Source organism: Acromyrmex echinatior, chromosome 13 (assembly GCF_024713525.1).
Source record: "Acromyrmex echinatior isolate Ae372 chromosome 13, ASM2471352v2, whole genome shotgun sequence".
Lineage (NCBI taxonomy): Eukaryota > Metazoa > Arthropoda > Insecta > Hymenoptera > Formicidae > Acromyrmex > Acromyrmex echinatior.
In genome coordinates, this window is record NC_141864.1 from 3,447,805 (window position 1) to 3,470,157 (window position 22,353).

The window sequence follows — 22,353 nt, forward strand, 5'->3', positions numbered from 1 at the left end:
GCCGCGATGGTAATCGAAATTACTCGAATTCCTAATTCGCAAGTTTAAAATACGAACGTGAGATTTAATCTCCGGAGAGACTCCGCCACGAGAATGTCTCGTTCTCATCGCTCTAGTTTTCGTGTCATTGAAACCATTCAGCTGGGAAAAAAGCGCGGATTCCTGAAAGAAAGAATTCGCGATTGGCTGGCGGTTCGATTAAGCTTTCTCATTTGTCTCGATCCTCCAGTGAAATGTTGCACGCGATAACGTCTCGCTATGTTTCGTTCTGCGGGTGCCAGCGTATCTTTCAGATACGTAATTATAGAAAGGATGGCCCCATTATTTTATTCTTGATTTTTACAATATCGTCCGCGCTGGAATGTTCTCGATATAATTGTCTCGAGCTGAGATAGAACTCTAGACTGGTAATGGATATAGACTCATAAAAGCGTTTTTCTTAAAATAAAATGTATTTATGTGTTATTTCGATGGGAATAAAAAAGCCATTCTGATATGGTATAATTTACGAAAAAAGTATATTTTTATCTGATGAGTAAAGTCTGTATAAAGCATAAATTATAGGCACTTACATATCGTAAAGCAAGTAAAGTGCAACTTGTATTTTTATAGAAATATTTTATTATCATTTTTTTTCATAATATTAATAGTTAAATTATTCGTTTAAAACAATAAATAGTAAATGTACTAACAAGAGAATCGTCGGAATTGCTTTCATTGATTTTAATAGATTTAGAATATGTTGTAGTGCATTAAAAAATATTACTCACATCTGTTTTAAATCTGCTTATTTCAAGGTTTAGAGGTTTCGAAACAATCCCTCGAAAAAAAATGTATTTTTTTTATTTTCAACGAATATCTCCGAAACTATGAGATATTTGAAAAAATGTTTTATACAAAAGTTTTATGCTATTTTATACTCTTAATAATGGTATTCATGTTTTTTGAAAATATAAAATTTTTCAAATTTATCTCCAAGACTTTTGACTAAATCTTGAAATTAAAAAAATATAAATAGATAAAAAATGTAGGACTAATACTTTTTTTTATACTTTACAACCAATGTTCAAAGCCCATCAAAATCAATGAGGGTCAGTTTCGACTCCCTCGTAAGTTATTACAAAATTTTAAGAAATGTTATCTGTATTGTTACGAAATATAATAATGTAAAATATAATAATTTTTTTATAAGTGGAAAAAGTAATATTACAAAATATTATTTTAAATTTACATATTCGAAACGAAAGAGATCTACAATATCAATTCTAACAAGTTCTAATAAAGTTTCATAAAGAGAAAATAAATAATCGATTCTTGAGTCACGTCACAGGAATGCCAAAGATAGTATAATAGATATATTTCAGGTTTATATGAATATCGCAGCAACGAGAATTATATAGTACGCACAGGAATATTAGGCCACGTTCTACGAAACTATGCTAACTAAGACCGGATTAGCTATGCAAATCACTGAACTACACGAGAGTTCCCACTTTTCGCCTACGTCGATGTATAATTATCGTGTAGAAACGCATGCTTGACGAATATATTCCCCGCTTTGATTTTAATGAAATATAAATTTATATTTCGCAAAGATACTTTCTTATCTAACTAAATATATAAATATATATTAAAAATATATAAATATAGATTAGTTATTATATTAGATATAAGTCTGATGACGTTACATAATTCTTACTTAGGAATAAATCACGTCTTTGATGTGATAAATTAAAAATTATACGTTGCTTTTGACGAGCGTCTCCATATTAAAAATATGGAGCCTTACTTCATAAGAAAGCTTTGAGTAAAAGTTTTTTAATCGAAAAGATTGAAATATTTTTAAATTTACTGAACTAATGATGTATTTCAATATTGCTGTTCATTCATATTTAAATAAACTTAACATAGAGTATCATAATTATTTTATTGCTTGATTTTTTAACATATATGTACATAATTATATCCATCTGTCTTATATCTATTTTATATCTTGTTTTTTTTTCTACTCGCGAGTGTGTAAAGTATAAGATAAAGAACACTTTGATGCTTGCAATGTTATTAGAGATTCTGGCTTCTTGTTTCGCTCCTCTTTTATTATCTTTGGATTATTTTATCCGACTTTAATCGGGCTACTTGTGTTTTTAATGCGCGATTTAACAACTTGGCGATTTCATAGCTCAGCTATAAAAGACTGTTTCTTCTACAAATTAGAAATTATGACTAAAAGAATTATTGCGTAAATCTTATTTGTTTCAAAATGATATAACAATTAAGAAAAATCGGAATTAAAAAAATATAATATATAAATAATAATAATAAGTATATGGAATAATAGTAAAATACCAAAATACGATACAAGGAATAATAATGACAACACATGAAACAGCGATATTTCCATGCGTACTTTTATCCGGACAAAATATATCAAAATTCTCTTTTTCGTAGAAATACCATCTCAGAAAATAGGTCGCATTTCAAAAGGCGCGAATTGTAAATGACATTCATCTCAAAAACCGCTTCGCTCGGAATTTGCGTGACTCAAGAAATCATACAGACACTTCACAACGGAATTTTGTTCTGTTCCGATCCCGTGACTTTTATCCTATATCCAGTAAAGATATACGGCATCCGATTCATCGACTCCTGTATCTTCAGGCCGCATTCTTCGAGGACTGTTTGCCAAGTGCGAAACGAGATTGTCGGTATTTGTTTCGTCTATAAAAGATGTCTATAGAAGCATCGTTTGCTGGCACTAACACTTTTCATAGAACGAGATAATGAGAAGCGATATCGCGTGCAAAAGGTAGAGTCGAATCGTCCGGAAAAACACGAAATAGCTTTATCCTGTAGTCGACAAGATGCTTTCTTGAAAGCGCAGGATTTACCTTCAATTGCTGCGCTCGATGACTCAATTAGTTTTTTCTTGTGGAAAATAAGAGTACATGAAGACAAGACAACAATATATAAACTATTTGGATGAATACGCGAATTTCCGTTGGATAAGATTTACAATTTTAAATATCTTTGAGCAAAATAAATAAAAGTTTGAAACGCTAAATAATTTTCTGAAATGCTGAAATATTTAAAGATGTTATAGTAAATATGTTTATAGTAAATATGTTTAATTTATTTTAATTATTTTTTTATACAAGCTAATAACTAATATATAGAAAATACTCGACACTCCATTATATTTTTATGCTATTTATTATATTATAACTTTCTCAGTTAGATATCGAAGCATTTAAATACATCTAAGAAATTTAATAATCCTAACATTATAAATATAAACAATAAAAAAAGGAATAAATAGCCGCACGAAGAATCTACATAGCGAAAGTCATTTATTAAAATTTATTTCGTTAACAAAAGAAAAAGATCATAGATGTTTCGATCAAGATTTGGCCATCTTCAGAATTATTATAGATTTAATCTATATTATAGATTTAATCTAAGATCAGTATTATAGATTTAATCTGATGTCAATTACAAAATTCAGTGTCAATATAAACGCAAAATAACATAAAAATTCTTAGAGATTGTTAAATTTATAATTGTCAATCTGAAAACGAGTCATAAATTTTAACGTCGATATTTAAAGTTTGATAATTACAAATAAATAAATTAAATCAGAGATAAGAATCAAATGCGATTAAGTAAGTCCGTATTATAAAATATTTCTTCTTTTAACAGAATATCTTGAAATTTGTTTGTTAATTATTATAAGTATTTGAATCTTCTTTTATTCTGAATTGCTATGTAGGGACAAAATTTCCAGATTATAATATCAATAAATTAGTATTTTAATTAATTGTTTTGTGCTTGCAAAAAAATTTTTTTATTTATTCTAACGTACTTGTGTTGTTATTAGCAATTTTTTAAGTCGTTAATATGTAATTGTTATGTTAATTAGGACGGACATTTATTTTCTGAAGTCAACATTGACTATAATATTCTTGACATACAATTTTATTTATATTAAAGTATAGAAAAGGAGAGGGTAAAATTTGTTAACAAAATAAGTTTTAATAAACTGACTTTCGCTACGTAGATCTTGTGTATAGCTATTTACTTCTCTTTTTAATTATTTACATCTAAGAAACTGTTTACATATATAAAAGGAGTTTAGTAGACTTTTCTATAACGGCAGGAATTGAATTAACGCGGTAATTAGCATCTTTTTACTCGCAAAACAATTATAATAATGATTTATGCAAGTCCGCAAACCACCGTGCTGAACCACGTGCCGTTATTAATTATCTGGCTTTGCACTCCATCAGCAGCTAATCAATCGAGGTCAGTGACTAATCGGCACGAGTACGACAGCTGACAGGCAAGCAAATCATTCGAGCTTGCTGCATACCAGACTTTGAGGGTATCAAAACCTAACTTCTAGTATCAAAACGAAACTTGCCATCATCTTATTGGCAAACCTTCTGGGAAATCTTCTTGGGAAACCTTTTCCTCTATTTTTCTTGGTATAGTCGTATTTCTGTCTCATTTACTATAACTATTAGGTCAACTTATGAGTTTGCTTCATCCGTGCGATATATTTGCCATCACAATGATGTCCAACGTAAATGTAGTAAAAGCTTAGATACGAATACAATAAATTGTCACTATATCTTATGAATTGACGTGACATAATGGAAAGTCTAATGAATATAAATAATGAAAATTTCCATTAATGTTTAGGAAAATTGGAATAAGAGGAAGAAAAATACGAGTGAAGCGTAGTTTGAAAAAATCGATAACAGAAAGAAATAGATAATTAATATTTTAATTGGTATATACAATATTAAAACGTCATTAATATACACTGTCAAAAATAACACAGAACGACTTATTACGACCACGTTAGTCGGATCGATCCTGTCTTTTTCATTTCCGCTTCATCAAAGAAAGGAAAGATTACAGATTCAAAGTGAGATGAATACTTTGAAGCTCCTAAATCGCTTTAGTCACGCAAACTCACAAGGAAAGTTCGGAAAATATTCCTCAAAACTACGGGAAGAATATTAGCAGACGTAGCGCCATCATATCCGGTGTGTCCAACTAAATGCGTTGTCTGTTATAATAGAACAATTACTGTTCATGTAATTTCAAAAGTATACTGTAATAAATTAAAATTGTATGTAGATTGCTTCAGAATTAAAATTTTTCAAAAATTATTACTACTTTTAGACTTTTCCATTAAAAGACTCATTGGAAACTTTAACGTCTGTTTTAGTAGTAGTGCGTTATTTTTCTCCCGTACAAAAGTTAAAAACCCAATTTTAAAAACTTATTTTAAAATTGTAACAAGAATCAAAGAAATCAAACAAACACACAGTAAAAGGTACTAAAAAATAATTTATCGAATTTTTGCTTGTGCAAGCAGCACGTTTGTAATGTGACTTCCCAAAGGCGCACTTTATAGGAGCAAAAGGACGAAACTCGTCTGGCGAAATAACACATTCGTAAATTCCCTAGACGAGAATTAAATTGAAATGTTGTAGTGTTTACTTGACATATACGATGTAGCCTAAAATATTTGCACGAAAAGCGAAGGTCGGCACTTACTGTTTGAAAAATCAATAGTGTCAACATCGTTTTAAAGAGAATGCAGTGATTCAAGCATGATTTTTAAATATATATGTGTCGACATCCGTGTTCTTTTCAGTGAAAATGTGTAAAATGTTCGATTTACCTTAAAGATTCTTTAGTCAATTCACTTATTAAATTGCAATTATGGAAGAAGTTTTTCCAAATAAAACAGTTACGAAGGCAGCTGAGTGTAAAATTTCCAATATATTTTATAAAGCGCATTTTCAGTTTACATTATCTAGACTACAAACTTTTTAAATAAAGTGCAGTATTCGTCATTTTAAATACTGTTGTGACAACGGAGAAATTTCTTGTAACTCTCTTTTATGTGATTTTGCATAATTTTCATTTAATTACAGGAATGGAACGATGTAAACATGAGATGGAACGTTTCGGACTATGGAGGTGTACGAGACCTCAGAATACCGCCGAGTCGGTTATGGAAACCCGACGTTCTTATGTATAACAGGTAAATGTAAAATTACATTATGTTTATTAAAATTTCCTACGTACACATTTACATTTTTTATATTCTACCGCATCATATAGCAAACATATTTTTAAAGTAAAGAATGATATACTCTTAAAATAAGATTTTGTACGAATTAATTTTTTTCGCGTTTCAAAATTATTTTAATATTAAGTAATGGTTTATGTATTTGCTATAGTCAGAAATCAGACATGAATCAGGGACTCAAATACACATATTCTATGGCTATGTTCCAAAATTCAGCACTGAAAATTTATAGTTTATGTAAGTTACGTGCACTATAGATTTCCAGCACTGGCAGTGAATTTTGAAACATAGTCTATGACGTCTATGTATTGAAAAAAAATTCATCATTTATTTTCAATTCTCAAGGAAATATTATGCAAAATTAACAATGTTTCTAATAAATTATAATAACTTATTGTAATTTTCAACTGTATTTTATATATTTATGATATATGATGTTTATGTTATATGATTTATGATATCTGATGTTTAAGTTACTTTTACTTTCGTTGAAGAAATTGCATAACAAAGAAATTTTCTTGATTGGCTAACAAATGCTGCTTATAAATTGAAAAGCGTCACTAATCGTAATATATTTGCTATCTTACAGCTATACATTTGTTTCTACAATGGCATTTAACCTATAAAAATACAGATTGAATTCAATCATCATCCATTTAACATCGTGATATTTTAAAATTAACCAAAAAAATATGTTCTCTCTGAACGGATGGCAAAACCCTGAAACGTTCTGATAAATTTAACATTTATCTTGCATATTGGCGTTTATTGAATGCAGTTTAAAACGAGGATCAACTCGCTCAATTCGCATACTTTTTTAATTGACGAAATCACGAGAACGTAAACATATAAAATATTCAATGTAATTAATGTTTTTTTCAAAACAGAAAAATACCAGAAACAATTTTTTAATAATGCAATTAAAACATTTATTTAAATATACATATTTATGTTTTATAATTATTATAATATTTAATGTAAGAATTATGTATGTATTATAATGCACAATATGCAAGAGATTATATCATACAAAAAAATTATAGAAAAAGATATCGAAGAAAAAGATCTATAAACGTATATTTTAATTGCTTTTGTTTTTAATTATCGATAATTCAGTATATAATAAAATTACGAGTAAAAAAAATAGAATGTATTAGATAAAAAAGTAAGTGACAATAAAATATCAAGTTAAAAAAATTAAGTTCGTATTTAAATGTAATTTGATAATTTAGATTATTTTACATTGATAAAGATTACAGTAATAATTTTATCGATGTCATTTGGGAATGTTAAAATACCACCAATCCTATAATGGCAATAATGACATGTTTTATGTATTTTTTACGGACTCCTCTACTTTTAATAAAGCACATTGTCGGTGTGAGCCATTGTTCGTGTAAATTCCATGTACATGCTTACGCTATTAATATGCCGAAATCGCACGTATCGATTATGCAAGCGTGTTTCACATAGTTGCCCTTGCACGGTTGTAACCACATAATATAACGTTAAACTGCGGGATCGAGGCGCGGAGTAATAATATACGACCGCGATGCGTCATCAGTTAATCGATTAATTAATCTATGGTAATTTGCTTAAAAATTTGGGCTTTCAACTCACCGCAATACTTAATTTAAAATAACAAGGCAATTGTTTTAGAGAATGAAAGAGAAGCAAAAAGCTTCATTATTATTTTCCATCTTGAATAATTCTTTTAAAATACACTATCTATTTAATAACATTATCACGTAATATAGATAGTTACTTGAATAGATATTATTTACATATTTGAAAATGTCCTTTCTTAGTTCCTGTTAGACTGTCACAATCTCGTATGTATTTTTCAATTAACGTATTAAAACATTATATACGTTAATTAATTGAGCATGAAAGGTTGATTACAGGTTAGCAACGTCATTATCGCTACAATCATTTTTCATTATTTTGTATGCAATCTAATCGTGAGAACGGCGTGCATAGTGTGCGTGCATGCGTGAGAAAGTTCATAAACGCACCGTGCAACGTCTCTCACATAGTTGCGTATATATATATATATATATTGCACCAGCGTCAACGTGCGACCATATTATGTATCGCAGGTCATCGGGTCAGTTACAAAGACGGTTTACGCTTGAAGTGAATAGCAAATTGATCGATAAAACGTCGTTGAATTATTTTAGAGCGAGCCTCGACGCGTTTTCTCGCAATACGAATTTACTCGCGCCGTGAATTATTTAATCGCGGGGTGAGAATTTCCGCTATTTAATTTTCGCTCTTTGCGCTCACTGACAAATAAAGTAAATTTTCATTTAAAAAAATTTCATTCAACAAATAGAGAACGCAGGAAAGGAGTACGAAATATAATCATTTTATTATTTATACTCGACTGTAATCAGAATTTTGCACGTTTAAATTGCAAATGGCTCGACATTGTTCACATTTTTTGTTCATCAAACTCTCTGATTGTTACGCTCTGGATAAGGAAGTATTAATACAAATACTTAATTTATACGGAATATAAATTGCAAGCAGCTCAACATTGTATACGTTTTTTTCGGTCATTAAATTCTTTGATTGTACACACTTTAAACAGGGGAGAAGAAGAGAGTTATTAAAGTAAATAAATACTTCATTTACACAGAAAAAAAATTCTACAGAATTCTAGGAATTATCTTTTTTTCAAATTACACAAAATTTTGTTAAAACATTCACAATTGTTCAATTTTGTAAACTAAGTTGCTCTAATAAAAAGTTTCTTTTCAACTGACCATAACTATTTTTCATAATTTTTAGTTGTAGTTATTTTAGTTAATTATAGCCGTAATCTCGCTTCCGTGAAAATTTGTTTAAAACTAAAACCTGAAGCGTTAAAAGTTTTGTTATTTATTTGTGGTAACCTAATTCGCCAAAACCGTACAAGTTTGACGTGAGATACGCCGCGGTGTACCTTCGGTTAGAGCAGACGTCGCGTGTACATATATATGTGAACTCTTTTTATATACTCGCCGTAAGTGTCGGGCATGCACCCGCTCATAATCGCTCTCCATCGCGTAGACGATGCCTTTATGCGATGCATCCAACGTTATTATAATGTGGTACAGACCACGTAATATACAATATAATGCAGCCAGGAAGAGGGGGCTTCGCGGAGGGTCAGTAGCAAAGATGGTGCACACCTAAGGACTGATCGATCACTTAACTGCTTTGTCGCTTCGTCACGGCGCAATTCTCTCGTGCTCCACTTTTCATCCAGCTCCGTGCAGGTCTCCACGTGCACGTTGCTGAGATGATTTTTATCGCGCATATTCTGCACATAGAATGTTCCAGGCCAATCGCCGTTTTTCTCAGTTTCATTTCCAATATCTGTGAGTCTTATAAAGGAGTAAGCGATTACGCCCTGGTTCGTATATTTGTACGGACTGGCTGAAAAGCGGAACTCAACAGCGACTGGTAAAGCGATGGAAGGGAGACACTAGTGAAATGCTTCGTGCATTTTTCATGACGACGCAATATCGATGTAGTCGAAAAGCGAATCTCATTTACAACATGTAGTAAAATAGTTAACGACTCGAAGTAACATCGAGCCGTTAAAACACACTCGTATTACTATAACGGCGTTTCGCACGACGCAAACTTGTCGTTGTATTTCGAGCGTGACTGAGACGTTGCTAATTAGTAAATAGTCTTTACTGACAGAGTCGTCGCATTTCAGTTCAAGTCTCTAAAAGTACGGCAATTCCAAAGAATGATTTGCGCAAAAGTTCTAATTGAATGCTAACTCGAGCAGAGCGTTCGATATATTTTTTTGCGTTTTGTTATTAATTTACATATCGCTAACTGTAAACGCTATGATTTATTATTCAATATATCCGTAAATAATAGAACCGGCCAGATGAACCGGTTTGTCTCATCGTTTCGAATGATTTATCCGGGATGATCATCACGAATGCACCGCGTAAATTCGTTTTAAGCTATCGGAAATAGGTGCAACGTGCAACGGGTAAAGTGGAACGTCTGGCCAACTGGGTCACGCGCATTAAAAACAAAGCTACCGCCACTATTTAAAGAGAATCAGGGAAAGTATCTCCGCCTGACGGTAATACATTGTCGGAAAACGCTTGCGGCCACACCATTGTCTTTAAGTAGGTAATGCATCGGGTGTCCGCTGCATCGTCGTCGTATTTGTCGAATTAAAACTTCGCCTTGCGATGCATTAGCAGAAACGAATAGCCGACGAACTTGCCGGCGAAGTGAAACGTTTAATGGACCGATCTCTGGGGGCGGTTACCGTGCAAGAACTTCGTTAGGCGATTTGCGATTCTGATTGCTCAGCTTTCGTTTTTGTCGAATTAATAGCGTGAAGTAAGACGAATTCAATGATAAAAATATCTTTTCTCTTCGGCATATTAAATGAATTCACGTGATTTTAGAATCTGTTATCAAAAGACAGATCGTAAAGAATTATTCTCTTAAAATTTACATTGAAAATATGGCAGTTGTTGCACAATATAATATCTATATTAAAGATTTTTACCATGTACTTCATTAGGAAAACTAATCATACTTATTTTACATATTTTATTGTAGTTTTGTTAGTGAATAAGGGAGATTTATATAAAATTTTTCAAAATATAATATTGTTCCATGACTATCATATTTTCTGGATAAATTTTAAGAAAAAATTCTTTCCGTGTAACTATATTATCATGGTTACATTACAGAAAATCTAATAAGCATTATTCTAGCAGTATCTAAATCCGTTTGTCTATTATTACATATAGTATACTTTGTTCGAGTTATTCTAAAATTGTGTAACTTTTATATATATTTTCTACTGGGCTAAGCGATACTGAAAGATGAAGAAACCCAAGAGAACTTGTACTTGAACATCTTAATACTTATAAACATCCTCACACGATAGTTAAAGAACATTAAAAATTAATATAATACTTCTCAATGTTTTGCGACAAGACACCCAGTGTATCCCATAGGAGGTGTATCAAAAACTGTTCGCATTCATATTTTCCTACATTCAGCTCACGCTCCACGCTTCGATTATTCATTGGAGCACTTGTGTGCCATTTCGCTCTTCTGATTCCACATTTTGTTTAGCTTGTTATTAATGATGATCCCGATCATTACATGTCATATGTTAACTTTTAATTAAATATCGTTCATAAAATAATTAACGACAATTGTTTTAAGATAGAAATTTTAACTCATTGTGAGTTTATTCAAATTTATTTACATAAACTGGATGCGATCAAATTAATCAGAAAGTGACATCGATAATAACATTAAAAAAAATAATTGTACTTTATTACTCAAAGAAATTTACTGTTCTAAAAACTAATCTAACTACAAAATGAAATAATCAGTGATTTTATTATATAATAAATATTGTGGGAACTTATAAAGTTTAAATTACATAACAACTAAAACAATTAAAATTGATCAGGAAGTAATGTTAATAATAACAAATTCTCTTTTTTTATGGAATAATGGTACTTCATTTTATTCTAAAAAAAATTTTATTACGCTAAATTACAAAATAAAGTAACATTGAATTTTTCACCAACTTAAAACTTCTTTCACTTATTTAAAAAATACTTTTGTCTACGCAACGTAGACAACGTTGCAATGCATAGCTTTAATTTTTAAACATTTTAATATTGTTAATAAATAATGCTTAAAACAAGAAAAATCTGGTTGCAACAGCTTGTGCTGTCTTTATCATTTCTTTAAATCTCAAGAATCATGCTAAGGAGGATAGTAAACTGTTATTACACTTCTTATTCATCCGTCAATCCGTCACTTTGCCATTTTTCATGGACTACTCGTCAACGGTGAGCGATAGGGGTGAAAATTCATTTTGCGGCGAATGGCCCAGGCGTGCGAAAACGAACAAGCGAGAGTCGGCGCAGTTGATAATTTCTTTTTTCTCGGAAAATTGCCACGAATGACGAAAACAACGAACCAACGAATTTTCAACAAACAAGGCAAAGTTTTATGTAGAAAAATATAACAGATCGCTTCGTCGCATATCAATAGTGATAAATGCGCGCGTTTATTCTCTGAGAATGTCTGTCGAAATGTCAAAAACGGATTCATTCGACGACATGACGTTTGGTATTGCAGATTTGTTGCTATGCTTAGATTTTATTGTGTTGAAAGTGATACAACAAATATTTTTTTAAGTAATAATAAGTTATAAATTATGATAATTTTTTACAAATACTGAGAGGTAGGCGGTTCTTTTAATATTTTTAAATTTTTGATCAAATCAGTGATAAATATCATTGCATATAGATGTATCACAAAAAAATAAAATATACAATGACCATAGAAAGTAAAAATGTAAGATAAAACAACCAATTATACACAAGTGTATAATTGGTATGGCATAACATAATGAATAAGTCGTGATAAAGTTGGAAAATAGGAGGAAATAATAATTTGCAAGTGTAGTAACAGAGTTGCATTACTATCCCGCGATAATCTGTAGGTACACTAAAAAAATATACATGAAGCAGTAAATTACAAGAAATTCTATGGCGATAAATTAATTCCATGGATAAGCGCGAATTTCACTGGCACATAAACGCCATGAATGAAAGTGTATTGGTTTATACATTGTGTAAAGTCGAGTTGCTCTAAAAAAACGCTTGAAAATCGAGTTTCTCTTACAAACAATATTTTGTTAGTCGGCATTTTTAAATAAACGCAGTATTCCCAACACTACGTTGGCGATACAAGAGAATTTCCACTGTAACGCGCGGTTAGCTCCGAAAAGCTGCCATGTCGGTGTAAATATTTTACACGCTTTACAATAAAAAAATTAACTTTCTCCTACAATCCAGATTACAGGAGTACTACGTATAATCTGAATTAATAAACAGAATAAAAATTTTTTAAAGTACGATAAATCGATTTTACAGAGATGCAAAATTTATTCGATTTTAATCTAAAAATTGAACAAAAATTTTTTTTGACAACTTTAGTTAAAGATACCTTTTTTGGAAATTTTAGATTTATTGGATTTAGAGAGAGAAAGCGAGAGGGGGAGAGAAAGAGAGAGATTCTACAATAGTTCTATAAAAGTAGAAAAATCTCAACATATCTCGCCTTAACATAAATATTATTTTTGAATAGATAAGCTTATCTATGCATATCTATTACGTTATGCTAGAGCGTATCAAATATATCTGCAAGAGATAAATTATAGTTTGTCATTACGATTGATGTTATTTGAATAATTCCATTGGCATAACGCTCATGGGACAGTACTTTGCTCAGGATAATTCATCGCTGTTTTATTCAAAGATTAATCGCGAGCCGCACGAAATATACATTCTATCTAATGTTCAGCGCGAATGCAACCGTGTACTTTATGTTCCCGCGTGGGGATCAAAGGAAGAGCGAATAGTTTAGTAGACACATTACTTCCCATGCGATCCGTCGTGAATTAATGTTTCAAGCAAATGCATACACGCTACCGCGTTTCCATACTCTGTCGATGACTTCGGGGCATGTGAATTCGCGAAGCATCCGTGTATCTCGCAAGTTCAAGTGCAAATGCAAACCGCTATCCGTGTTCTACGCGAGGAAACGTAACGCTTTGAGCGACATTTCCATTAAAGGAAAATTGTGTGATAATGATACGTATGTTACAACCAAATGAAAGTAGGTACACTCTAGCGTTCTTCCTGATACAATGCTAAAAAGATTAGGAACTACCTTAATAGAAATTTCATTATGTTTTGAACAATTACTGAACAGTTACATTATCTCTGTTTATATAGTAACTGAGAAGTAAAACTACTTAGGATCCCAATTTAGGTGTAACGCTTTTCCTACAGTTAGACACAAAAGATGCGAAAAGTCTACTGAACAAAAACAGAGCAATAAATAAATAAGCACATGTCAATGCATTTCCTCAACTTATGACATTTCTTTGAATCTGAACAGTCCTCAACATAAAATAAATATTTCACTTTGATTTCAATATTGAAGAACTGAGGCCACTAAATTAAATAATTATTTAATTAATTTTATCTAGTTGTTATACAATCAAGAAAAATCAGTAATGTTGTTATAGATAGTAAACTGACTGGGTGTTCAGTTAAACTACACCTACTAAGATCATAAAATATTATACATTAAAAATTGATTATACAAGATTTTCTTCTAATATTTATAATCTATATTTATAATATTTATAATATTTATAACATTGAAATCGGAATATTTTCACAATAAAGTATTAATGGATATCAAGTTTTAAATAGAATAAGAAAATCATTTTTTTTTGCTAATTTTTCTAATAAACTTTATATTAACAGAATAAAGATTGATGAAATGATAACAAAACAATAAATAATAAAAGTTTGAATAAAACAGATAAAAAATATTTTATTTGAAGCGCGTCATGGAAATACAGAATTAAAGTAAATTAAAGGTATAATATTACATATTGTTCGTCTGACCAAAATCCCGTTATACTACTATAACTTGTATTTTTTTATGATTCGCGTCATTTATTTTTATAGAATTTTTACTTTGAAATATTTTAGTATTTAATTCTGTTGTTTTACCGTTTATTAGATTAAAAAATGTTAAAAAATTTTTTAAATAGATTTATAACGTTTATAGATTTAATAATATTTTTTTTTAATTGGAGAGATAGGAATCTCTTCGAAGTTTAGAAGTTTGATTTCCGGTTTAAAAAATATTTTACAAAATATTTTATAGATTTCAAAAAAGATCCTATAATTTTTGATTTTACAAATACTATCAAAATACAAATCTTTTTTGTAAGAGAATAATCTAAATGTAAATGCGACTAATTGTAAGAAATGTGGTTCTATCGCTTAAAGTTTTTTACAACCCTTGATAGTATAACAGAGAGTGAATCCTTTTAAATACAACTCCGTAGTTACTAGTAAATCACAGTGATTCATCGTGCAAGGGAAAGCTAATTCATTGACTACCTATACCATCAATCGGCGATTTACGGGCATGTTTGGCTAAATGATTTTCATTCTACTTTCACACATGCGTTTCCCATCGACTGGCTTTTATATCGATGAGCATTAATGGAAATTGAAAACATAAGGGAATTTAATCAAAATTGTTAAATCGTGAGAGTAAACCACTAAGCCATGACCAGAATTAAAAGCTAATATATTAATTTTATACAATTAATTAAAGGAAATACCGATAAAACAAAACATGAATTCTATCGTTGCCGATTCTTAAAACAAGAAACATTACAACAAATTTAATCGTATAATCGTATATTACAAAATTCATGAAATGTATCGAATTCTATATTATTTTACAAATTTTCTGAAATTTTTGTAGTAAATCAACGGTAAAGAATACTGTGTAAAATTGTTTTGCACAAAAATTCTGTGAATATTATTTTTATGTGTATGTCCACTAGTTTATTTGTTTAGGTTTCTATATATTCTTTACGTAAAAAATAAAAAAATACTGCTTCTTCTGAAATTATCGACAAATTTATTTCTTCAATACATGTGTGTTTTCTGTGTTTGTTTCATTAAATCTTGAGCTGTGACTTTAGAACGTCAAAGTAATGCAGCAGACTGCATTTTGGAAGTAAGAGTTGAAGGACAATTTGAGGCCGGGTGTCACCCGCGATAGAACATCTGTTTCTTAGTGCACTTAACAAAATCTCGTGGTCTATGAGTGGGTCCAAATTATCGTGCTGGCTGACAAAAAAAGCGCCTGCTACATGTTTGTTCCTCTTAACCCCGAGGTTCCAACACGTCGCGACGAGATAAACGGCATTTCTTTATAGAAATTTTATGACCTTCGCACACCGCCCATCATCTATTCCTGCTATAGTTAACTGTATTTTACAGCCAGATATCTTCTTTGTAATCCGAAAAATAAGGAAAAAATTTTTTCATAATTTTTGATAATGCAATTAATTTTAAATAAATTCATATATTAATCAGGTATCATTTAAATAAATTAATAACGTTAATAAAAATTGTTGTAATAATTCGTATTCAAAATAAAATGTTTTTAATGAGTAATTTACTCTTCAATATTAAAAAAAAATAAAATTAATTATTTAAGTATGCATTACATTAATAATTTATATATAAAACGTATTATTTTCAGGAAAAAATTAATTTCAAAATGTTTTCAATAAACATAAATAATTGCAATATTACATGTAATGTAATATTATATGTAATTCTAATAATAAAGCTAGTTCTTTTTGTAAATAGCAGGATGGATTTGATAGTAGGATAATAGAATACTGGCTGACATTTCATGAATGGATGTGCATGCGAAAAAGCAATTTTCGACTATTTTCCAGATGGGAATAAGCCGTGATGAGACTGATTCGGATCGCTACTCGGAGCGGTGAAACAAACGATCCTAAGTATGTTAAGCGCATTTCGTTCGCTTCGATACGGTTCTGGGATCGCCGATAATCGAATCCCTTTGCACAATTTTCCACCTTCCGTCTACTCACATCTAATTGTCTCTCAATTAGACTTTAAGGGGATCCTAAAGTCATCTGTATTACCGATTAGACCATATCATTTTTGTATAATAATTACTTTTTTCTCTCTTACTAATTTGAAAATCCTTTTTCAGGATTAAAGTGTACCTATTAATACGTGTCTGTGAGGTAGAGTCTATGCTGAGAAAAAATATATATACGACAAAAAATTTCAAAATTGAAATTTTTTTTACCATTTCTCAGTCCAATATGGTACTCCAGAGTTGTCACGTCGTGACAATATTTGCTTCATATCCATATAACAGCTGTGCAATCTATACTTACGAAAGTAAGTAGTCCACAGACTAATAGTTTGCATGAATAAACAGCGTTGAGTTTTTAAAATTAAACTTAAACATCTAATTAAAACGTAATTGTTATATGAAAATTTAAGTGTATATGCGACATGTGTGAGTGATATTGATGTTGTGATGTGTCAATGACATATAAGTCATCCGTAAGTACTATTTTCAATATGACTAATCATCCTCTTAATTTCTCAAGTTGGGAAGATCACGCAAGAAGTTCACGCAAATAGAAGAAATATTAATTTGTATTTAAGATTTTATTACGTATTTTATTTGTATCTAATGTTGCATTAGGTTATATTACATTACACATAGAAAATTTATAAACATGATTGTTTAGAAATTTTACCGATATTATATTACAGTAATAAAAAATAAATATTATTAATATTCGTAATTTAATTTTTCATGAAAATTATTCAGATAACTTAGCATTTTAAATAATAAACAATATGTTTTATCTTTTATTAAATCCGATTCCTTTCAAGTAATAATATTAATGTGGATTAAATATTGGTAAAATACTGATAATAATTCGAAACATTAATTTTGAGTATGTAAATAACCGATATCCGCGTATACAAGTTGCTTACCACTTCCTAAGATTCGCTACCACACAACCGACCACCGGAATTGATTGCTGTTCTACGCGAGATGGTCTACAAATTTTAGACCGATCATAGATGCTGCAACGAGGCAAGAGAATGATGGAAGATGCATGTAGGGGAGAGTAAAGGAGAAGAGAATGCTTGTATATGAAAGTGCACATAAAGGAGATATTCGATTAATATAGCATAAATATCATTGAGCTAATATATATATATATATATATATATATATATATATACATGACCCGTTTGAAGCGAGGAAATGAGAAATGAGAGAGAGATAGGAGAAATAGAAATATAGATATCGAGAGACAGAGAGAAATTGCAGGAGGAGTGTGATGCTTCGTGCCGCTTAATGCATGACAAAATGAGTTTACACTGGCCGCGAAGGGATAGCAAGGGAGTGGGTATACACAAGTGGGGAGTTCAGTAGAATAGATATACGATGGTGGCGAACGAGACTGGGAGAGGGAAAAGGAGAGAGTTGGGAGACAGATTCGACTGCATAGGCAACTTGGAACGGTGCCAAAGGCAATATGCATTAGCCATCGCGTATTTTGAATTTCAAGCCAAAGCAGATTAAACTCTATGCCGATCCTCTGTCCGATCCGTCAACGGTTCTTTCATCAGCAATTCTTTTCCTCTACCAGTCTCTCTTGCAGCTCTCTGTCCATCCTGTCCTGACCGCACGTATCATGTTTGCCCGATACATAATGAATGTCGATCTACCGACATGCCTAAGCTTTTATGATATCTCGATCGGCGAATACGCGCTGGAATGCGGCCGCTAGGTCAGGTTTTGGTTGCGCGTAAATTTGCCAATAGCGCATCTAATCGGCCTGATCGAATTAGGTTAGATCGTATTAGAAATTTGTGAGAAAGAGACGCGATTGCAATTAGGGAGATTGAGTGGCACAAACAGAATGCAGATATGTGAGTGCTTTTTTTAAATATTTCCTGCATTTTTTAATGTTTCTAAAATAAATTGCAATTATAAAAGAAATTACACTTTATATAAAAATTAATGCTTAACAATTAAATAAAAAAATTAATATTTAAAAGTATATATTAGAAACAAACTGTTATATATCGATGTTTCGGAATACTATAAAATTTCGTAATTTATTTTAATATTTACCTATCATATTATATGTATGATTATCGAAAGTAATTAATTTACTTATTAATTATCAAGTACAAATAAAGTACAAATAAAAAGTTAATAATATTAAACAATAAGTTCATTAACAATAATTTTAATAATATTAAGTTAGTTAATATTGAAGCTTGATTATTAGTATTATTAATAATTATCATTCTCTTTCGATTTTAATTGTTCGTTCGTGGAGCAAGTATCTTTATTCGAGATTGCCATGTTCAATGAAATTGTCCACAACGTCCACCATGAAAATTTTTACGATGTAGTAGTTTCTTTATTCATGATGCATAAAATGTAAGAACAGAATGTCGGTTTGAATGTAACATATATAATGCATATATCAACATCGAGCACGTTAAAATAGGCTATTCTGCAACGAGCAATCGATCATTCATCCAAAGAGCTTTTCCGATTTGACTGTCACTGACAGGCTTTTATGGTTAATCTCAATATCGGGTACGTGGTCGATGATTATTCGCACTGATTTTGGTCGTTTGGACTCGTTGATTATTGGATCCTAAATCAGTTCGGCGAAACCACTTGACTTATTAGTAATTATATATTGGGATAACAAATCATAGATTCCAGAACAGCGAACAATATAAACGGTGGCTCGTGCCGGAAAGTCCGATTCGCAGTATGCAATTCCGAATGCAACTGCTCTCTGTCATTCCCTGTCCTTTCTTCGCCTATTCTCTATTTCTCACAAAACCCACCTATCTACCCCCCGGACCCTTGTTCCATTCGACGAAGATTAAGTGGTTTTTCGGCCTCGCAAGCGCGAACAGTATCGAAAATATCGTGGATACAATCGAGCAGCTGAAATTCATTCCGCATGCAGCGGACGCGATAGATATATAATGCGTGATAAATTACAGTGTATGAATGACAGGAAGACAAGGTAGATACATCTTACGAGAGTTTTCCTTCACCGCTCGCTATTGGCGAACATCTTAATTTTTTAAAGTTCCGTTTTCAACAATATCTATCACGAATAATAAGATTTCAAAGAAATAAATCAAAATAAGTCAATAATGTAAGCCGATACTAGTTCTCAAAATGCATTAATAAACTCACGGCGATTCTGTGAATAAATCAATTAAGCAACAACCATCTATTTCTAATCTATTTTAGCCCATCCATTTTAGAGAAATCTGTGAAATTTATAATATCATATTTATCTATATTATTTTTATTTTGTTATGTAATTTGATAAGTTTACATACAACTCTTGCAAATCCGTTATGTCAATATAAAATAAAAAATAATTTGACACGCTATGGTGCATATAGTAGCGGAGTTGTGAACTGCACATACAATGTTACTACGTTAAACTAATTTACAATATAAATTCAAATTATTACTCAAAGTAATTAATATTCTAATAAAAATTATAATCCCGATAAAAATATTTTTGCGCATTTTTATTTGTCTCTCTGCATTTCTTTAATTAAAATAAAATTCAAGCTCAAAATTGCAATGCAAATAATGATAGCAGATAGGTCAATTTATGAGCAATTAATTAGGTCAAAAATTATAAAATAGTTTATTAGAGTGTTACTCAACTAGTAAACATATAATATCTAAGAAACGCTTCGACTTTACTTAATCTTTCTCAGTCCATTAGAATAATAAATAAAAGATAACCTTATTATTAAATAATACCTACAACAGACGAAAGAAATATGACATTATTCTTAACTATAAAGTATTGAAATATTCTAACACAAATTTTATGATTTTCAAGTAACAATTAATATATGTATAAAAAGTAAGTAAGTTGCTCATCACATAGTTGCTCCATTGTCGCCCGATATCTCCTAGATCTCTTCCTCCTTTTTCTTCTTTTGCTCTTCTTCTTCCTTTGAGATTCCATCGTTGCATTCACACAGTATACACTCGCGAAAATGCACTCGTAGAAACTTATTCGCACGTTTACTAATTACGATATTCCGCAATACACGATTATCGGACGTTATACTTGTAAGTAACAAATAATATATACCGAGAACTTTAAATCAATTACTATTTTATATTACAGGATAAAAGAATAAATATGAGAATTAAAAAGAAGTCTGTACAGAAATTTGAATATACACAATACAATATCGGAAAATATATTCGCCGATTTGCCAACTGATGGATTTTGATAGAATAAATCCCGTGGAATACAGATATTATTAAAAAACCGATGCGTTACCGTTTTTTATTGCTCGATGTTGTTCAAGGTAAGGTCAACGTGGTGCTACAAATGCTTTAAAGAATTCTTTGATTGATCAATTAAAATTCTTTTTTCTGGCTGGTAATCAAATGCTTCAAAGCATTTGTAATAAGACTTCGATGGTACTATCAATCGAATAAATATCATTCTAATTCGTCTTCCATTAGAAAATGATAAGTAAGTTACAGTGAAAAAAATCAAGTACAATATGATATATGTATATTCGACTGCATAAATAAAAAAAATAATCTTTGTTCATAAATATTGTAAAACAATGTTTATACTTTATAGCATTTGATGTCAACTGACGGCAAAGGTTCTGTCAATCAGTATTGGTATCATTGGCAAATAACTGGCTAAAATGACTGGACCAGTACTGGGTCCAAGTTATCATCCAGTTAACCATTACTAGGTCAGTAGTTTGCCAATACTGCGTCAGTATCTGAACTATGACAGTCAGTACTGGCCCCATACTGGACCGATTGTAAAACCCTGTATGGAAAATAATATGGAAATATTCCGATCCGTAATCGTCTCGCTTAAAAGTCTTTAATAACGAGGACTGATGATAAATAATTGTAACGATACTTCGTAGCTTACTTAAAAATCGTTAATCGTGAAAGTTAAATGCACGAATTTATTAGTACTTATTTGTGAGCAATAATCGTGTTTACGGTATTTGGCTACATTTCAAAAAAATAATGATTCGTATGAAACGTCTCGCGATGCTGCCTACTCACTGTGTGTTGCCATGAATAATAAAACAATAATTGTGTAAATACTGTGTGATATAAATAAATTCCTAACGTCACACACATAACCGTTATAAAATATGTTTTTGAGTATAATATTTTATCAAATTTTACAAATATAACAGTTTTTTTCTGTAATTCTTATGTCATATGTCAACGTTACAAAATATTTTTAACTATATAAAGAGTGAGGTCAAAGTTTCACTATAAATGTATTAATGCATTTGATTAACTAATTAACCTTGCATGCTAATAGTGGGTCTTTTGAAGAAACAGACAAAAGTTCAGATAACTGTAGCATTGTAATAGATTAGGAAGGGAATCGGGGACCTTAATCTAAACAAAATAGATAATATAATAAGGATATACGACCGTAAATTTGCTGTTTCGTCAATTTGCTGTAAGCAAGTAAACATCTTGTTAGCAAAAAACACATGGCGATAATGTCGAGATCCAGCGAAGAAATTGAACAATATTTATAATCAAGAGAAATTGAAATATTTTATGGCGAAGCTCGGAGAGTAAGGCTTAGAATGTCCTAAGTGACGTAGATGATGTACAAAATGCTGACGAAGATAATTCCTTTGAATCTTCTTCCTTAAAAATTTTTTTTTATGTTATAAAATTTGTTTATGTTAACATTATTTCATATTTTT

General features: G+C 30.8%; 1 protein-coding gene across 3 annotated transcripts in view; it reads left to right on the plus strand.

Annotated features, from left to right (window-relative positions):
* Window positions 1-22,353, plus strand: part of nAChRa7 (nicotinic acetylcholine receptor alpha7 subunit) — a 240,533-nt gene that overhangs the window by 178,155 nt on the left and 40,025 nt on the right. For all 3 annotated transcript variants that reach the window (XM_087412611.1, XM_087412613.1, XM_087412612.1), the window contains one exon: window positions 5,949-6,058. In XM_087412611.1, the coding sequence (XP_087268737.1) occupies window positions 5,949-6,058 (110 nt within the window). The remainder of the gene's footprint in view (window positions 1-5,948; window positions 6,059-22,353) is intronic.